Source organism: Phoxinus phoxinus (assembly GCF_949152265.1).
Source record: "Phoxinus phoxinus genome assembly, chromosome: 9".
Lineage (NCBI taxonomy): Eukaryota > Metazoa > Chordata > Actinopteri > Cypriniformes > Leuciscidae > Phoxinus > Phoxinus phoxinus.
Genome location: NC_136884.1, coordinates 17,025,055 through 17,045,145, shown reverse-complemented (window position 1 = coordinate 17,045,145; position 20,091 = coordinate 17,025,055). Strand labels below are relative to the sequence as shown.

The window sequence follows — 20,091 nt, the reverse complement described above, 5'->3', positions numbered from 1 at the left end:
AGAGAACTGCTCAGAAACTACACATGTAAAGTCATTAGAAACATGCTGTCAAATGCGTTCACTCTGAGAGCTGTACGACAACGTTCTAGTGCCACGTTAAGTCACAACCTCACAAGAATAAAGTTTTAAAGTACCACTATAAAAAGTCTTTAATCTCCTAATGTTCTGGCTTCATTCTTGTAATAATACAACTTTAAATGTCGTAATGTTACAACTTTATTCTAGGCTTTCTAAACGCTCTTCCTGTTCCACATCGTGTCATTCGCAAAACTCGGAAAAAGACTGACGTGCCATTTAGTAAGTAAATGGAAAGTGTACTGACCTGACAAGAACACAAACGGCAAACTGAATTTTTCCAATGGCCATGCTTTGGGCCATTAATAGGTTCTAGCTTGAATAGCCTCAACTCAAAATTCAACATACACCAGCTGTGTCTGATTAAAGATGTTCCCAAAGAGCAGCATCCGAGCATCACAAATCTATTTAGAGTCAAATTAGCAGAACAACAGATGAATGAAGCCAAGAGTCTTTGAACACAAGATGAATTAAGTGCTTTAGAAGGCAACAGTGTGACAGGTAGAGACTGGTCCTGAACCAACAACTAACCGCAAAAAAATACAGAAATGTTACTGAATCTAGTCTCTTTAAAGCCAGTAAAAACACACGCCTTTGGGCCTTATCAGACGTGGTTTTACAAACAACAGATACTGTCAGCGGCCTAATGCTAATTAAACAGTTGCCATGACTTTAGCCTCACAAACAAAGAAGAATGATGGATTGTCCTTCATTAATGTTGCAGATTGAAGGTCTGAATCTAAGAGCCTTTGACTGTTACTTCATTTTAAAAGGACATAAAGACTGCTACTGTCTTTATGATGCTGAGCCAGGCACCAAAACACTGATGTCATTCCCTGTGGAGAGAAAATCTACTGATACACAGTCTAAAGACATCCCACAAAGCCATTCTGAGGTATAGAACAAGCTTGAACAAACATTGTGAGATCTTCAAACTGAACCTTTGGGCTTTTGCATTGAGTTTTTATGTCAACACAAGCAACTTCTAAAAGGAACACGCTGACTTTAGCTTATTCACCGTATCCCCCAGAGTTAGATAAGTCCATACATACCCTTCTAATCTGTGTGCGTGCCGTAACTGTCTGACGCACACACCGCTAGCCTAGCTTAGCACAAAGACTGGAGGTAAACGGCTCCAGCTAGCATTCTGCTCCCAATAAGTGACAAAATAACGCCAACATTTTCCTATTTACATGTTGTGATTTGTATAGTCACAGCGTGTACAAATAACAAGGTCACGTGAGACACAGCCATCTTCTAACCGTATACATACTGGGAACTATATTCTCAGAAGGCGAAGCACTGCTACTTTTGTGGAGTTAGAGGATGGCTGTGTCTCATGTGACCGAGTCATTTTTACACGCTGTGACTATACAAATCACAACATGTAAATAGGAAAATGTTGGCGTTATTTGGTCACCAATTGGGAGCAGTATGCTAGCTGGAGCCATTTACCTCCAGTCTTTGTGCTAAGCTAGGCTAGCGGTGGGTGCGTCAGACAGAGTTACGGCACGCACGGAGATGAAAAGGGTATGTATGGACTTATCTAACTCTGGGGGATATAATCTTATGGGGGACTTATCTAACTCTGGTGAATAAGCTAAAGTCCCAAAAAGTCGTCATGTTCCTTTAAGGCCTGAAACATACTCAAATGTACACATACCAAATATGCCAGGTAATTTATAACGCAACATGTAGGGCCTATGTGTTGCATTCTCAGCATTGCCACCAGGGGTGCTATGTAGCTAATCTATTGAATTAGCTATACTTCTACTAAATGAGCTACATGACACATGACTAAACTACTGCACAATAAACTAGAACATTAAATAACGGTTTCTACTAAATTTGCTAAATTATCTTAACTAGTAACTAATCATTAGCTAAATGACTAAACATGAGCTAAACTATTGCATTAACAAAACTGCTACTAGATCAGCTATATTAGTTAAAACACTATCTGAACTACAACATTTGTTAAAACTAAACTATAATATTAGCAACACATCTATTAAATTAGCTAAGTGTAAACGTTAGCTAAACTATAGACCTTAGCCTTGTCCAAATAAATGCAAATGTGGATTCGTTGGAAAACAATATTGCGGAACGAGTTACCAAGGTAAAGTTAGCTAGGCTAAATGTTAACATGTTTATCTCTGATATCTGAATGAAACTGAAGGAAAGCCGGTGTGACTACGGTAAATAAAGATGCAAGACGACACGCTTGCAATACATCAGCCAAGGTACATGACCATGGTACATTGATGTCTTCATGCATGTGACCTGCTTACTTAAACTCAGTCTGACAGATTAACATACTCATGTGATCTGGATTGGATCGCTCCAATGCCTACCAAGCATTTCTTGTAAACAATATGCACATTTCCTTCATTTTTCACCAGTTCTCAGATTGTCCAGGTGCTAAATAAACACATTTCCATGTGGTCACAATGCATCCAGCACCTGTTTCAGCACATTTAACTTTCTCAGTCTGACAGGCTTTCGTGGCCAAAACGATGTCTTCATAGAAATGTGACAGAGGAATAAAAAAATGGTGGAGTGAATGACATTAGGCCTAAGTCCAAACGTTGAGCAAACTGAGCTGCAGGTCAAAGTCTGTCGGCTCCAGTAACCAGAGCTCCTGAGGCATGTACAATGTAACCTGAGTCTATAGATGGCCTTTGTTTTTCAACAGAGCCTTTTCCAAACACAAAAAGAAGTATTCTGTGTGTCCTTTCAATTCGGTCACAAAAGGATGTGTTCAGTGAAGATTATATCATTTCCAAGATACTGTCACACTAAACTTAGACTACTTTAAGGGATAGTTCACCCATTCTGTCATCATTTATGTTGTTCACACTGCCAGCACAAATCCGATTATTTGTGCATCCGACTGGAATCTGATCTAAATTATTGACTGTCTACACACTGTGTATCACAACTGGTCAGATCTGATTTGTGTGTCCCATGCCACTCTTTAGTTTTCCAGAATATCTGACTTTCTTTCTTCTGTAGAAAGTGTTGTTAATGTTAACTGAATTCTTTTTTTTTACAAATATTTCCGTTAACTGACAAAAAGTTGAAATAAAATGTAAATATTAAATGAAAGACTTAAAAAAACGAAATTAGAAGTGTTACTTTGGTTACTAACTGAAGTACTAAAATAAAGCTAAACAGAAATATTAAAGAAATTTTTTTTTACAAAAAAATAATGGGAAAAGCATAAAACTATTAAAAGTTAAACTACTATCAAGACACACTACTATCACACACACACACACACACACACACACACACACACACACACACACACACACACACACACACACACACACACACACACACACACACACACACACACACACACACACACACACACACACACACACACACACACACACACACACACACACACACACACACACACACACACACACACACACACACACAGTTTTTTCAAGTCAATGGGGTCCAAAACCACATTCAACTTTCACTGTATGGTCAAACACATTATTTAAAATCTTCTTTTAGTATTTTTTTTTTTACAAGTTTGATATAGGCTAATGATCATAGAATTATTATTTTTTGGTAAACTATCCCTTTTAAATCGATATGAAACAGACGCACGTTGCAATAGTCTTTCCCTATTGTGACGTACAGTATATCCGAGTGAAACTGCTTCTCGAACAAGAAGAAGAAATGTAGGGCGGGTCTTGACTTTGTCCATCGGGAATTGATTGGATCGGATTGTTGTCATTTTGCAATTGCTGTGATCTCATATGAGTGACAGGTTGTCCAGATACCAGATACATCATTTAGAATAAATACTGCAATATTCCATAAATATGGTGATTTTAAAACACAATCAAATTTAAAAAACATTCAGTGATTCCCAAAAGAAAAATAAGTTTGAATGGCTTTAAAAACGGTAAAATGCGACCTAAAGTTTGACTGTATGTTATGCTGTCATCTAGTAGAACCACTTCAACTCAACAGACCTCAGTAGAATAATTTCCCTAGACAAAATATTAGATTTGATACACATTAAAAGTTCAATATAACCACATTAAGGCCTTACAACTGTACTGTAACATAAGATACAGTAATACACCTTTGTGGCTTTCGTCAATAGAAACTTAGAAATGAACACAGAAAAGAAATGACAGAAAATATACCGGCATACAATGTTGAATTTAAATATCTGAAAGATTAGGAGTCCATGTAAACACGATAAGGCCACAACTACACCATAAAAATGAAAGTAAAATAAGTCACATTTAAGTAAAATATGCATGCATGGAGACAAAGAAAAAAAGAACTATATTGGATAACAATAAAGCATTTGAGCGTCTGTGTGTATGTTTAAAATACAACCTAAAACCTATTATAAACTATGCCTATAATGATCTGATCCTGTTCAATAACAATCAATAGAGTAGAGTAAGAAAATGTCATATATACAGTACACTGTGTATATACAACACAATGAGGCCTTACAGCCACACTGTAACATAACACAGTAGTTTTCAGCCACTTCTTAACAAAAAAGAACGTAAAATAAAATAAAATCTATATCTAAAAATGTCAATGTAATCATATAATCTTACATTACTGTAAAACAGTATTATAATCAACACTTTCTATTCTACATCAAGAATATGTTTAGCAACACAATAAGGCCTTGGAGTCTGACCTCAGAATTAAAAAAACAGGGCGAACATAAAATAAATGTCTAATGCATGTATATAATCGTATATTTATTCAACATTAGGCGTTTACGTAAACACAATGAGCTCGTGCGGAACATAAAGCCCTGGTGATGGTGTGACATTGTAGCAGGTACATGAGAGGCGGGCCCATATGGAGCATCAGTGAGACTTTACAGGCTCTTCTGAAGACTATATAATATCGTATATGAATGTATAGAATTATACCTGACAGCCACGCGCACTGAGCTCTCATCCTGTCCCGAAGACATGTTCCCGGTCAGGACACAGAGGATAAATATAGCTGATTTTCCTTTTCTTTATCGGCTTATGCAGCAGACACAGACACACACAGAGAGAGAGCGTCCCTCCCGGCGTCTATTCTGCCATTATAAAGCTGAAATGATCCAAACGGGCGCTCTTTTGACGGGAGAACAATGCAAATATGAAGTAAAACATCTCGTGTTCGGCGCAGCACGTTACATGTTTAATGAGCTGAACGGTGAGTGAGCGACTGCGCGCACACACACAATCATCTCTGTCCTGAACAGCGACTCTCTCCTGGAGTATGACATCACCAGGCCACGCCTTCATCGTGCACGTCAGACCACGCCCTCATCTCTACACCAAAATGACAGGTTACGTGGGACATGGAAAATATCCTTTGCAATATATATGCAACATTTCCAGTAGAGTGAAAATATCTAGTCTAATATAGGCCTACACGTTTTGCTCCATTTAGTAATTTGTTTATTTAAAATATTAATTTACTTTTGTTTGAATTAATTTAAGGATCAAAACAAAAGGCTCTCGAATTCTTTGTAAATGGTGGTTGGCTGCAAAGACAGAACGGAGAAATCTTGCAGCGCCTCCTTTTGGACACATGCAATACTGCACTTAGCAATGAGAGATTTCCATTACCCAGATGCTAATATAATTTTAAATATTCATTTGTTAAAATAAAGTAACATACATGTTTACGAATAAAAATGGCCAAAACAAAACACTACTAAAAGCAAAACAAAACAATCAAAAAAACCTAAGAAAAGAAAAAAAAGAAAACACAATAATAAAACAAAAAACACTACAAAAAGCAAAGAAAAAAACTAAACAAAAAATGTAAACAAAAGAACAAAACAAAAAAACAAAGCAAAAACAAAAGTAAACATCAAAACAAGTAAAACAACACTAAATAATAAAACAAAAGGGAACTGTTTCTACGATTATTTTTTTTACAATTAATTTCAGTATCAAATTGTCATGCACATCTAATGTTAAAGTCGTTGTTCAAATATTGTTCGACAGACAGGCCTACAGAAATATTGATCAATGGACAGACAGACACACTGTAAAACAATTATAACAATTTAAAGTTGAGTTAACTTAAATATCCAACTTAACTAAAGTTAACTAAACGTAATATTTTAAGTCAAGCATGAACACATACGTTTTAAAGTTGAAACAATGTTCGATTTTAAGTTGTGATAAATAATCACAGATTTAATTTTTTACAGTGTAGATGGATATTCAGACAGACAGATATAGATATATAGATACATAATGTGATACATTTTTTGGTAGTATTTATTTTATTCACAGGTAGATTTTTTGTTTGTTGATTGTTGACATACTTGACAGAGTCAAGTCTCATTCACATTTAATTCAATTGTATGTTTACAAAAAAAAAAAATCCCATATGTGTAAAAACATTACATAGCATACAGGAAGGAGATATACAAACAAGTAAAAGTTCATTGTTTTTGTTCTCCAGTAGTTTCATAAAATGCAGTTATTGTGTAGTCTGCACCTCATTACAAGTATATCCAGAGGCCTCTTTGTGTTTTTCCTAACCTAGTGATTTTATCCCCTCACAGTCCTATTCTTCAGCCTAGGTCAGCATAGGTAATAATGTCATAGGCGATAATAGAATATCAAAAAAGTATTACATTTTTTGGGATGGTTAAATCAAAACTTTGACTGATAATTGTGTACAAATATGAGCACACCCTAGTGCAAATGTAAGGTTGACAGCCTGTTCAAATTCATGTCCTTTAAGAAAGTAATGTGGTGGTTGTGCACAACAAAGATGTTTGAGATTAGCGAAGCAAAAAAAAAAAAAATACTGTACCTTGTATTCAATTAAATCTTTCAACCAACTAGAGTTTAAAAAAAAAAAAAGTTTTAAAATGTCTATGTTGTATTTGATATTAAAATAAACACAAAGATAAACATCACAGCTGTTAGACAAACTTCACAGTATATCAGTCTAAATGAAGAGAGACATATGTGCAAAACGTTTCATAACAACTAAATAATACGACTTGACAGTGGGAACGGAGAAACAAAAATAGAACATGACGTCGAGCATACATCTCGTTTAATCCGGTGACCCGGAATCACACATTCTCTAGCCGCTTGTCACAACATAACCACATCCTGAGTCCTGTGCGTGTGTGTATCCAGCATATTGTAATTGTTCAGAAAACCAGAAACCTGCTTTCTTAAACCTAGAGCTCTCCCAGCTGACTCAGACAATGACCTATGGATAGTCATGCTTCATTTTCTCTTTCGAGCTCCTTCAATGGTTGATTGCGTAAAAAGCTGGTTTTGTAAATTACCTACTGTACATTATTTTACATACAGTATAACTGAATTTATAGTTTTTAACTTAAACTTTGACTACAAGAAAAAAAGTTTGACCACTATTTACCTATTCATCCTGTTACCACAGGATATGTTTTTGTTTTCGTATATGGAGGGAAGTTGTTTAGGTTAAAATATCAATAAAAAAAAAGGAGCAATACAGCCTTAGAATTGCATTACCTAAATAATAACTAGCTAAAAGAAAGGAAGGAAAGAAAACATACATCTTACTGTTTGCCAACATAATTTATACAGCTGAATTCTTGGGTAATTGGTTCAATAAAGTGCTGAAAAGGGATAACCAAAATAATTAAGATAAAAAAAAATAAAAAAACCTAAAAAATAAATAAAAATAAAAAACACCTACAAAACGCAAAACAAAAAAGTAAAACAAAAGAACAAAAACAAACAAAGAAAACACAAAAGTGAACATAAAAAAAAAAAAAAAAGAACAAAGTAAAACAAAAAAGCAAAACAAAACTAAATAATAAATAATAAAAAAACAAAAAGGGAACAGTTTCTACAATTCCTATTAAACTTCCATTTCAGTATCGAATTGTCATGTATACACATAAAATGTTAAAATCATTAAAAAAAAAAAAAAAAAACGTTAAAAATACCAAAACAGGAGTTTTCCTGAAAGTCAAGTCAAAGTGTCTTTCACTCCTCGTTCTCGTTTCCCGCCGTCTTTAGGACCGAGTCTTCGCCCAGGATCTTACACAGTTCGTTCAGTCTGAGCTGCATCTTAGGAATGCCTGCGAGCTGAGACTCCAAGCGCTGTTTTTCCTCCGTCAGCGAGAGCCGCGTGGCTGTGTCTAACTGTTCGAACCGCCAGCCGCCCTCCCCGTCAAACTGCAGCAGGTGTGTGTGGTACTTCCTGTGGATGCAAATTTGAAGAAATCCAATATATAGTTTATGTATGTACAATGTACACTTTTTGCTATAGTAAGTAACTAGTCAAATATTCCCTCGAGTACAACGACTGCAAACAAATTCCCTACTAATTAATGTTTCACTTTTGCATTCATTAAGCACATTAAAGGGGTGGTTGAATATGATTTCACTTTTCTAACTTTAGTTAGTGTGTAATGTTGCTGTTTGAGCATAAACAACATCTGCAAAGTTATGATGCTCAAAGTTCAAAGCTAAGGGAGATATTTTATTTAAAAGAAATTGCTTTTTAAGGACTACAACAAACGGCTGGTAGGGACTATACGACATCACTAACCCTAAAATTTACATAAACCCGCCCCCGGGAACACGATTTATAGATTATCAAGACACATAAGCTACATAAATTCACCAACTAACCATTCAGAAATGTTGTCTACATGTTGTCACTTCTTCTTGAGTCTCTCCATCTTTCTGACTCCGGTTCGAACATAAAGGGCTAAATGTTTTTGAAATTTTCAGTGCATGTGTGTGTGAGGTAAAAGGACACAAGCTGTTGAAGCTCCGCCCTCTGTGCCAGGAGCAGCAGCTCATTTGCATTTAAAGGAACAGACACAATAACGTGCTCTATAAAAATATCTGTGGGGTATTTTGAGCTAAAACTTCCCACACACACTCTGGGGACATCAGATACTTATTTTTTACATCTTGTGAAAAGGGCATTATACCACCCCTTTAAAAATAATGTTGATTTATACTGACTCCTAAAGACATATTGGCTACATTCACACTCTCACACTCATTTTTGGGATGAGTGACAGCCATTTGCTTTCAGGTGTGGGTCTCGAAATGTCCAGTTCAAACTAAAAAATGTGCTGGTGTGAGTTCGGTTATAGAATGCGGTGTCACTCCGTGTGTAAACGTAACCATATTAAGGATCACATACACGACTGACGTATTCGTATCGTATTCTGCTGCTGTGTGAAGAGCTTTTAAAGTTTTTATGTTTCTTACCATAGAGAGGGTCTGTGAGTGATGGACAGCAAGGAAATACCAGCATCCTTTGCAGCCTGAAATATTTTACCCTCCACATCAATGCTGACAGCACTGGTGCATTCATCCAGTAGCGCATACTTGGGCCTGAAAAACAGGTATTAATTATATTGAAGAAAAAAAAAATCAACAAAATTACAAAAATATGTGTATGAAAATAATATGTGCAATGACATCTTACTTGTGGTAAAACATGCGTGCCATTCCCATACGCTGCTTCTCGCCTCCAGAAAGAACATCTTTCCAGTCCACCTCTGCATCCCATCCTGCAACCAGACACAAGAGTAAACTACCTCCAAAACATACTTTCTCTTAGACTAGAATAGATTTTGGTTGGCCTTTCAAAATAACTATGACGAAATGTCTTTTTTTTTTTTTTACTGGTGAAAAGCTTATTATACAGCTCACAATAATTCTTTCATGGATAAAAAGGAGATTGTAATGGCGAAACACTGGAGTCATGCAAGGAGGGAAATACATGTACAAACCTCCTTCGCGGGTAACTATGTGGTTTAAATTGACAATGTCCAGAATGACTTCCAGGTCCTTGTCTCTGTAACCCTTGCCGTGCATGTCATCCAGAGAGTCGGGGTAGATGACCTGGTCTAGTAATGTCCCGACGGACATGTATGGTCTGGAGAGATGGATAAAACATGTTTACTGATATTATGTCTGGTAGACTGAACTTTTTAAGGTTGTGTGGTATTACATGTGCGGCAGATTAATTTAATATTTACATATATAGATAAATGTCTAGATAACTAGATAGACGAACGGACAGACGGACGGACAGACAGATAGATAGATAACTAGTTAGAGATAGATAGATAGATAACCAGTTAGAGATAGATAGATAGATAGATAGATAGATAGATAGATAGATAGATAGATAGATAGATAGACAGACAGACAGGCAGACAGACAGATAACTAGTTAGAGATAGATAGACAGATAGATAGATAACCAGTTAGAGATAGATAGACAGATAGACAGACAGACAGATAACCAGTTAGAGATAGATAGACAGATAGACAGACAGACAGATAACCAGTTAGAGATAGATAGATAGATAGATAGATAGATAGATAGATAGATAGACAGATAGATAGACAGACAGACAGACAGACAGACAGACAGACAGACAGACAGACAGACAGACAGACAGATAACCAGTCAGAGATAGATAGATAGATAACCTGTTAGAGATAGATAGATAGATAGATAGATAGATAGATAGATAGATAGACAGACAGACAGATAGATAACCAGTCAGAGATAGATAGATAGATAGATAGATAGATAGATAGACAGACAGACAGACAGACAGATAACCAGTCAGAGATAGATAGATAGATAGATAGACAGACAGACAGACAGATAGATAACCAGTCAGAGATAGATAGATAGATAGATAGATAGATAGATAGACAGACAGACAGACAGATAACCAGTCAGAGATAGATAGATAGATAGATAGACAGACAGACAGACAGACAGACAGACAGATAACCAGTCAGAGATAGATAGATAGATAGACAGACAGACAGACAGACAGATAGATAACCAGTCAGAGATAGATAGATAGATAGATAGATAGATAGACAGACAGACAGACAGATAGATAACCAGTCAGAGATAGATAGATAGATAGATAGATAGATAGATAGATAGATAGATAGACAGACAGACAGACAGATAACCAGACAGACATACAGACAGATAGATAACCAGTCAGAGATAGATAGATAGATAGATAGATAGATAGATAGATAGATAGATAGATAGATAGACAGACAGACAGACAGATAGACAGATAACCAGTCAGAGATAGATAGATAGATAGATAACCAGTCAGAGATAGATAGATAGATAGATAGATAGATAGATAGATAGATAGATAGATAACCAGTCAGAGATAGATAGATAGATAGATAGATAGACAGACAGATAGACAGACAACCAGACAGAGATAGATAGATAGATAACCAGTTAGAGATAGATAGATAGATAGATAGATAGATAGATAGATAGATAACCAGTTAGAGATAGATAGATAGATAGATAGATAGATAGATAGATAGATAGATAGATAGATAGATTGATTGATTGATAGATAGATAGATAGATAGATATATAGATAGATAGATAACCAGTTAGAGATAGATAGATAGATAGATAGATAGATAGATAGATAGATAGATAGATAGATAGATAGATAGATAGATAGATAGATAGATAGATAGATAGATAGATAGCCCTCCCCTCGACCTGTATATAAAATATTAACCGCTGCGCTTGCACCTGCAGGCCTCGGTAAATATTTCACCACTGAGGACTCTGGTTTCTATCACTCAGCAGTTCACAAAGCTTTAGTTACGCTGTCTCTTGACTCTGGTTACAGCAGTCAAATCCTTAATGTGCAACGTCTGCAAGATGGAACGGAGATGAAGGACAGTAGCTCTGTTCTAAAACTACAGTAAGCGAGCCATTTACCTTAATGTGCCTTAAGTGCCGATGGGACTGGAATGTTAGTAATATTTAAATACTCATTAATTTTACGGTGTCCACGCCTTTTCAGCGCTCATTTTTCACTGCGTTCTTTAGTTAATCCCGACAGTCGTTTTTTAACGCCAAGGGTTTGTGCTGGCGCAAGCTGACACTAAATCTGGCCCTAGGTTTTATAACAGTGCCTGTACAGTATGTGCTATGTGAATGCCGGTGTGTAATACTGCTGATTCTGAAGAGATGTGTGTGTGTGTGATACAGTGGGTAAGTGTTGTTCGTACCTCTGTGGGATGTAGAACATGTGCTCAGGAGAGGGTTTATGCAGTAGTCCGCCGTACACGGGCCACAGGCCACTGAGGATCCGGAACAAAGAACTCTTCCCACATCCGTTTGGCCCCGTGATCAGCAAATGCATCCCTTCCTCTACCTGCACACAATATCCCGTTACAGGAAACCGAGTACAGGTCACATGGTTAAGTAAGAGGTATATAACTTATAACTTTTAAGACAGACAGACCCAAAATAAATCATTTTAGTTTGAGCTCATGTGTGAACTCAATCCATACAATTGTAACTAAAGCAATTGAAAAAAAAAAAGTGTGGTCGGGTGAATCATATATATAACAATGAGTAATTTTATATATCTTTTAATATATATATATATATATATATATATAAAATACTTAAAGGAACACTCACACATTTTTTTGGGGAAATAGGCTCATTTTCCAACTCATTCAGCCGATCTCCGGGTCTGGCGGTAGCGCTTTTAGCATAGATCATTGAATCTGACTAGACCGTTAGCATCTCTCTCAAAAAAATGACCAAAGAGTTTTGATATTTTTCCTATTTAAAACTTGACTCTTCTGTAGTTACATCATGTACTAAGACAGAAAATAAAAAGTTGCGTTTTTCTAGGCCAATATGACTAGGAACTATACTCTCATTCCTGCGTAATAATCAAGGAACTGTGCTGCCATACCATGGGTGCAGCAGGCGCAATGATATTACGCAGCGCATGAAAATAGTCCCCAGCTCGGTAACTTCCAAAGTGACCGGCACTAAGTTTGTAATATCCTTGCGCCTGCTGGTATGGCAGCACAGTTTCTTGATTATTACGCAGGAATGAGAGTATAGTTCCTAACCATATCAGCTTAGAAAATCGCAACTTTTCATTGTTTGTCGGTCTTAGTACACAATGTAACTACAGAAGAGTCAAGTTTTAAATATTGAAAATATCAAAACTCTTTGGTCATTTTTTTGAGAGAGATGCTAACGGTCTAATCAGATTCAATGATCTATGCTAAGCTATGCTAAAAGTGCTACGGCAGACCCGGAGATCGGCTGAATGGATTCGAAAACGGTAAAACTCAACCGTTGAACTCTAGGGGAGTTGGAAAATGAGCCTATTTCCAATAAAGTGGAGTGTTCCTTTACATTGATTTGATTAATTGTATGTTTGGATATTTGGAACTTGATGGAAGCATACCCACAGATAACAAATTAATTAAGTTGCCATCAATGTAAACACAGCAAATTAATAAAAGACTAAAAATAGCAAAACTAATACTATTAATGGATATTTATGACATTAGTTTAATTCTGTATTTTCACATTGCTTGGCAACCACAATCAACTAAACTTCACTTTGCACAACGCCAAACATTCCCATAACCTTGTCTTGACTTGTTCTTGGACACTTCATGTTTCTGAGTTGCATGTGCAAATCTGAAACTATGATTCCTTGCCCACTGATAAAACCAGAAACACATCTACGGTCTCATTGTACTGTGTAAAGTTGATAGTAAATGGTATATTTGTGACCAGATGTGTAGTATTAAAAGTTATTGATACAGATGCTTATTCTTGTTTATCTTACCTTGAAGTTCAAGCAGGACACGACCACATCTCCATTAGGAGTGATTATAGGCACATTTTCACAGACTATACCTTTATCCACATCAATCACTTTGCCTGTAAAAACAGTAGAAAATATAATAAGACAATATTTTAGAATATAATCAAACTTCAGAGGAATAAAAATCTCTCATTAGAAAGTTGTAATGTATTCTGTACTTTTTTCTCTTAATTATTATTTTATAGATTTGGTCTATTTTAAACCTATATGATTTTCTTTCTTCTGTGGAACACAAAAGAAGAAATGTTTGAAGAACCATTGACTCTCATTGTATGGAAATCTTCTTTTGTATGGACACCATCTTTTATGTTCCACAGAAGAAAGAGTTTAAACATAAGGGTGAGAAAATGATGAGCAGAGCTGCGCTTTATTCACTAGACCTTTGATTTCCAGAGGCCCGTCGATGTGCATCTCAGGTCGGTTCCCGCTTATTATCTCCCCTGCAGTCGAGGTGGCAGATGAACGTTTGTATATTCCCCTCTGGACTTCATCAAATACCAAAAACATGTTGTGCACACGTGCCGTGTAGCCTGCTAACTCGGTGACCTAAAGCACAAAGAACAAATGTATGTGATTGGAGTGATAGTGAGACATTTAGAGGTCGAGGTGACTCAACATCAGATAATATTGCTCAACTGCTGTTTGTCAGATCCTAAGTAGGTGACCAGGTATTTAGGCCACTTATGTAAAAAAAGCGCACTGGAATTTCTGCATCTTATCATCAATAATGCTAATCAGCCTTCATTAAACCCATTGTGTGAAGTTTAAGATCAATCCTTTGCACAGAATTGGCCCGAATCCTTAATCTGATCCAAAGCATGTGTTAGGAAGTGTTTAGCAAGTGTTTTTCCTTGTTTAGGCAGACACACCACATCCCAAGAGCCTCGGCAAGAAGCATTGTGCTTTCCTTTGGGAACTCAATGGAGTCAACAAGAAAGATTTTCTCCTGAGAGTTGCTATTGCTAACTGACCTTTTAAAGGGTTTAGGAATCTAGAAGTGTTTTTCCATTGCTAGCTTGATGTGCTCTGCTATACAAGAATTAACAGTGTTTGCTAATCCAAACCTTACTATTTCTCATACTAAGTTGTGATGTAATGGAAGTAGTGACAGATCTTTTCTTCCGTATTGAGACATACATTCTTATGAGGCAAAAAAAAGTAGGGTGGACTCATCTGGGTATTCATCTGTTGTTGATTGGATGGAAGCAGACGTGAAGTCAATTGTAAGAAAGGGGCAGGTTTAATTGGACAAAATTATTGGAGAATTCCTGCATATGTCACCAGAGTGAAGACTGTCATTTCACCAGGAGATCGGAATGACAGCAATTCTAGCAACTGTAACGTGTATGTTCTGTTTTGAATTAAAACTGGACCATCATTGGATTAATTTTGTGCGGCATTTTTCTTTCTTCCCTCTCAAGATGGACCTACTCGCTGTCTGCCTGGAGCAGAAGGACCATACAAGGGACTTTTTAGATCTGCCGTGCTTAACTCACTACCCAGTCCAATTTGTGGAATGGGTGTAGGTGACTAATGAATCGGCTTTCACCATCTGCCCAGCTGAGGACTTCACCAGACCCACTTTGGACCCATAACCCAGTCAGGAGAGAGCTGAAGTCTGCCGTGATGCATGAGCGAGTAAAGAGGACTGAGCATACCAACGGCCCGAAGCCTGAGCTCCACAGTGAATCTGACCAGGTGTGTGAGCCGTCAACACAGTGCATCGCCATGGGACTGGGCAAGGGCAAGGAGGAAAGCCCTGGCCACACTCCTGCCGCTGAGAGTGAGCTGTAGCTGGACTTAATATGCTTAATATTTTGAGGATTTGCAAGAGGATATTTCCCTGATTCTCCCGTCCCCACTGGTCCCACCCAGCTACAAGTCTCCAGAGATCTCACCCAGCCTCCCTCTCCCACCTTCTCATCCTAAGCCAGTCAGTCTGTAAGCCCCACCATCGCTCCATCTCGGCTTGTCGACCTGTCGGCTTTAACTTGGCTCCTCCCTCCCTCGGGTCCACGATCGTCATTACGGCTCCCCTGGGCTCCCTCATCCCTCCGGCTCGGCCTTAGTCAGACGTCGCTCTGCTTGCGCCACGGACTTGGGGACCTTCAACTGCGCTTCGTCCCTCCACCCTTTTGGCTCTGATGGGCTCCACCTTCCCTCCGGTTCCAACTCGGCTCGGACTCCCATTGCTGCGGCTCCACCTTGGTCTCCAGAGCCATTGATGTAGCGTGGACTCATCGACTCTTTAGCTCAACCTTGGTCTCGACCTCCATCAGCTTCGTCTCCGTAAGTCGTCCCCCTGGTGACATCAGCCAAACTTCCACCTTTACTCCTCCCTCCCTCGAATCCGCAGTGGGACATCATCCTGACTGCCCTTTGGGTCCTCACTTGGCTCCTCCTGCTCCTGGCTCCTCCCACCGTCATCACCGCCATGGCCTCACAAGCCACCAGCGCCTCTCTGTTCCTGTCCTCGTCTAGAGCCCCCACCCTTCCTCCTCAGTTAGACCGTTTGGTTGTGAGGACGCACCTTCCCGGAGGGGGGCGTCCTGTAATGTGTATGTTCTGTTTTATTATTATGGTATTTTGGTTTCCCTGTTTGTCTGCCTGCCTGTGTTTTCTAGTTAGTTTCCCTGGTTATTAATTTAGTTCCTGCACCTGTTCTGTTTTACACCAATTACACTCATGTATTTAAGCCCTGTGTTTCCTTAGTTCCTTTGTCCAGTATCATCTTAGTATTATGTGGTTTCCTCATGAAGATTATTGGTAACACTTTACAATAAGGTTCATTTATTAAACATTAGTTAATGTATTAACTAACATGAACTAACAATGAGCAATACATTTTTTACAGTATTTATTCATCTTTGTTAATGTTAGTTAATATAAATAAAGCTGTTCATTGTTTGTTCATGTCAGTTCACAGTGCATTAACTCATGTTAACAAGATTTTAATCAAGTATTAGTAAATGTTGAAATTAACATTAACAAAGATGAATAAATGCTTTATAAGTGCAGTTCATTATTAGTTAATGTTAACTAATGTAGTTAACTAATATTAACTAATGAACCTTATTGTAAAGTGTTACCAGATTATTATTAAAGACTGTCTATTTTGTACTCCTTGTCTTAGTGCACTCATTACAGCCACCGACCGTGACAGCAATAGTATAGCAATGGCCTAAAAGCATAGCAATATGATCAAAACCACATACCGTAGGTACGACCTGACAAAATGACAGCTGGTTTTACAATAGCAAGCACTGCTCACATTTACATTTCTTGAGAATCACAAAAAAAATCACATGTAGGGCTAGCTGACACTTATAATTAGAACACAACATGTTATTTAAAAGGTCTGAAATAGCATGATGCTGTGCTTTATAGTGTCTATCGTTGTAATGGACACATGCAGCATCTGTGAAGTGGGTCTGACTGATGCTCTCTGTTCAACAGATGGTGGATTAAGTTGCCCAGCAGGCTTAGTCAACAGAGTGGCAGCTGATACCAACACTGATCACTAGCCTATAGCAAAGATTCCCAGCTTTCACTGCTGCGTGACATCACATCTTTTGTGGTTTCAGTTCCTAGAGGCCCTTGCTGTTGCACTGCTATACAATAAAATAATACATTAAAAAAAAAGTGTGTGTGTGTGTGTGTGTAAAATAATAATAATATCTTATTTCTTTCTTTTGATTTTGTGATGAAATATGACTCTGACATGCTCCTTTGTGTTAACATCAAGAACATCCATATTGTTTATAATGATTAATGACTGTAAAAATAAATGCAAGTGAACAAAAGGAACATGTTTAATTTTTTACCTCTTTATAAGAAGACATGATCCTTTCAATGGCATCGGCCCCTGAGGCCAGTAGATTGCGTGCTGTTGTGAAGGCCTCTGTTCTTTCACTCACCATCACTTGTGTCTGACCATCCGCCAGCTCTTCAAGAGACAAATGGATTTGAAAAATTACATCTTTAAGCAAATATAATGTGATGTATAATAAAAGAAATAAATAAAAACATTTACAGTATGTATATCACTGTAATTGCAATGAGATTACATACTATATACTGTAGAACTGCATAAACTGGACTTCCACTTTACCGTTGTCAGCAAAGCCAGTTGCAGTGATGATGGGCACTGCGACCATAACCAGACCACATCCACTCCAGACGTACTTCATGAGGAACTGCTCGATCATGATGTACCAGAGACGTTTCGATAGGATGAGGTTCATCTGCTCCGCCAGGGCACTGTAACACTTCTGCAGCTGCTTCATCTCCACCTGCCACATGATAACACCCAAAATATATTTAATCTAATCAAGGGTTTCAAAAAAGGTTTTGTCAAGTTATCAGTTGACTTAAGTTCCCGACCCGTTGCCTTAAAATTAAGTAGGCTAAATAAACCTAATGCTTAATTGAAAAAAATAAGTTGTGTGGAATTGTCAAGTTCACATAACTTAATTTTTTCAATTACGCATGACTTGTATTTACTTAATTTCAAGGCAATGGATTTGATTTTACTTTTTTTTTTAAGTTAAGTCAATTGATAACTTTTTACAGTGTTCCTAATCCGAGTACCTCAATTTTTTTAATTTAAACTCAGGAAATGAATTGGAATCCAGTTCGGGATAAGCTCATTTCCAGCACTTAAAAAAAATGTTTTAGTAAATCACAATTATGAAATAAAACACATTACATAAAAAGCTGAAGTAAAACCTAAGTTGACCTAAAAAGTAAACTACACATATGAATGATGCACTTCCTCATCTTATGTTTTGATATCCAGTGTTTCTGACACGTTACTCTATAATAACTTAATAATAATAATAGGTAATCACATTTGTAGTATATGATTGATGCATTGCTTGCCTAATGCCCTTCCAAAAGAGCAATTATATGTTATTTGAATATGCATTATGTATTTCCTCACCGTGTGTCCCCTATAGAAGGCGATCTCCTCTGCATTGGCTATGATTCTGGAGTGCACATATCTTAGGTATCCCTTCCTGTGCGCCTCCTCCGCCACCAGTTTACCGAACTTTGGCGAGCAGGCGCGCAGAACCTTGGCCGTGATGAACACCACCAGACCCGCTAACGCAGTCGGTCCGGTTGCGTTCGCACCCCGAGATCGCGCTGTCTGTATCAAAGTATATGAAGTCAGTATCACGTCCAGAATGGGTTTGGTGAGGTTTGAATACAAATGCGCAATGGACTGCGAGAACATCATCACATCCTCGGTCAGAGACTGGTCCGGGTTCGCCAGCCTCCCGTCCATGTTACTGACCTTATAATAGGTTTGATTGGTGAAATACGTTTTATATGCATGATCTACCAAGCGCGTGCGGAACGCGAGCGCGAGCTTGCACTCCAGATAACGGATCGCGCTGTTGACGAATGTGGCCGGGATGGCGATCAGAAGCCATTTCATCAGTTTGATCATGAAGCTCCGAGGCTCCTTCTCTACGATCGTTTTCACTATTTTACCATCCAAACCTGCCACGTAAATAGACAGAAACGTCCGTGAAACGAGAGCTACTGAATGTAAACATAGTAAACCGAGTTCTTTGGTTACAAACCTCGGGAATACGATTTTAACCAGATCAAGAATCTGCTTGAAGAATTCCGCATTGACCCCGGGTGATTTACTAAGACCAGACACAGTATCTGGTGTAGCTTTATGAATAGGCATCAATCCATTCTCGTGTCCTGGTGCAGATGTGCTGTTCCTGGTTGTTTTCCGTTGATTTATTTGTTTGCAGATGATGGGGTAAAGCGTTTTCGCCCCGTATACGGCGGCCGCCAGGAACACCGCTCTTTTCGCCGCAGTGCTCTGATTCCATTTCACTTTAGATGCCGCATGTAGGATGTTGCTCATTTTGTATCCTGCTTCTACAAAAATAAGTAGTTTGCAATCTTCAATTTGTTCCGAGTTACATCCATATGGTCATTCAATGCCGTAAATAGAGAATATATACATACAATTCATGGCACCGTAAGGCTAAAACAGCACCGCTAGGTAGATGCTTCCGTCATTTGGGTTTTCCTCATTGGTCACGCCTCCACTCCACGCTGATTGGCTGCCGCACTTGACGTATGTAAATATAACGGAATGGTCTGATCTTTTCATATATTTTAAACGAACAATTATTTGTAAAAAAGTTTGTCATTTTAAATTCAAGTAAAGCGTTGGAAATCATAAATTTATTTATGGGGTTATTTTGTAAACTTGCATTAGTATGGTGTTTTTTTTATGTCTTGTTGCAGCTATCTGCAAAGTTTTTATGTTGT

At 37.9% G+C, this 20,091-nt stretch overlaps 2 protein-coding genes across 6 annotated transcripts in view; both read right to left on the bottom strand.

Moving 5' to 3' along the window:
• Nucleotides 1-5,365, bottom strand: part of LOC307003662 (kinesin-like protein KIF21A) — a 52,889-nt gene extending 47,524 nt beyond the window's left edge. For all 5 annotated transcript variants that reach the window (XM_079622370.1, XM_079622372.1, XM_079622371.1 and 2 more), the window contains exon 1: nt 5,010-5,365. In XM_079622370.1, coding sequence (XP_079478496.1) covers nt 5,010-5,053 — 44 coding nt within the window. In that variant the 5' untranslated portion in view covers nt 5,054-5,365. The remainder of the gene's footprint in view (nt 1-5,009) is intronic.
• Nucleotides 5,366-6,257: 892 nt separating this feature from the next.
• abcd2 (ATP-binding cassette, sub-family D (ALD), member 2) lies at nt 6,258-19,858 on the bottom strand. The gene is made up of 10 exons (XM_079623293.1): nt 18,734-19,858; nt 17,903-18,083; nt 17,616-17,737; nt 14,172-14,337; nt 13,753-13,847; nt 12,155-12,300; nt 9,857-10,002; nt 9,550-9,634; nt 9,330-9,455; nt 6,258-8,301 (listed from the first exon to the last, which is right to left on the bottom strand). Exons 1-10 carry the CDS (start codon nt 19,676-19,678, stop codon nt 8,085-8,087), a joined length of 2,229 nt encoding a protein of 742 aa, XP_079479419.1. The 5' UTR covers nt 19,679-19,858; the 3' UTR covers nt 6,258-8,084.
• Between the last annotated feature and the right edge of the window lie 233 nt (nt 19,859-20,091).

Bases quoted from the DNA above. Each gene is read 5' to 3' on its own strand.
- abcd2 (XM_079623293.1), bottom strand. From the start codon at position 19,678: ATGAGCAACATCCTACATGCGGCATCTAAAGTGAAATGGAATCAGAGC. The intron at 18,084-18,733 runs GTGAGGAAATAC...ATCATGTGGCAG, and splicing joins CCTTCTATAGGGGACACACG to GTGGAGATGAAGCAGCTGCA. The intron at 14,338-17,615 runs GTAAAAAATTAA...TTTGTGCTTTAG, and splicing joins TCATGTCTTCTTATAAAGAG to GTCACCGAGTTAGCAGGCTA.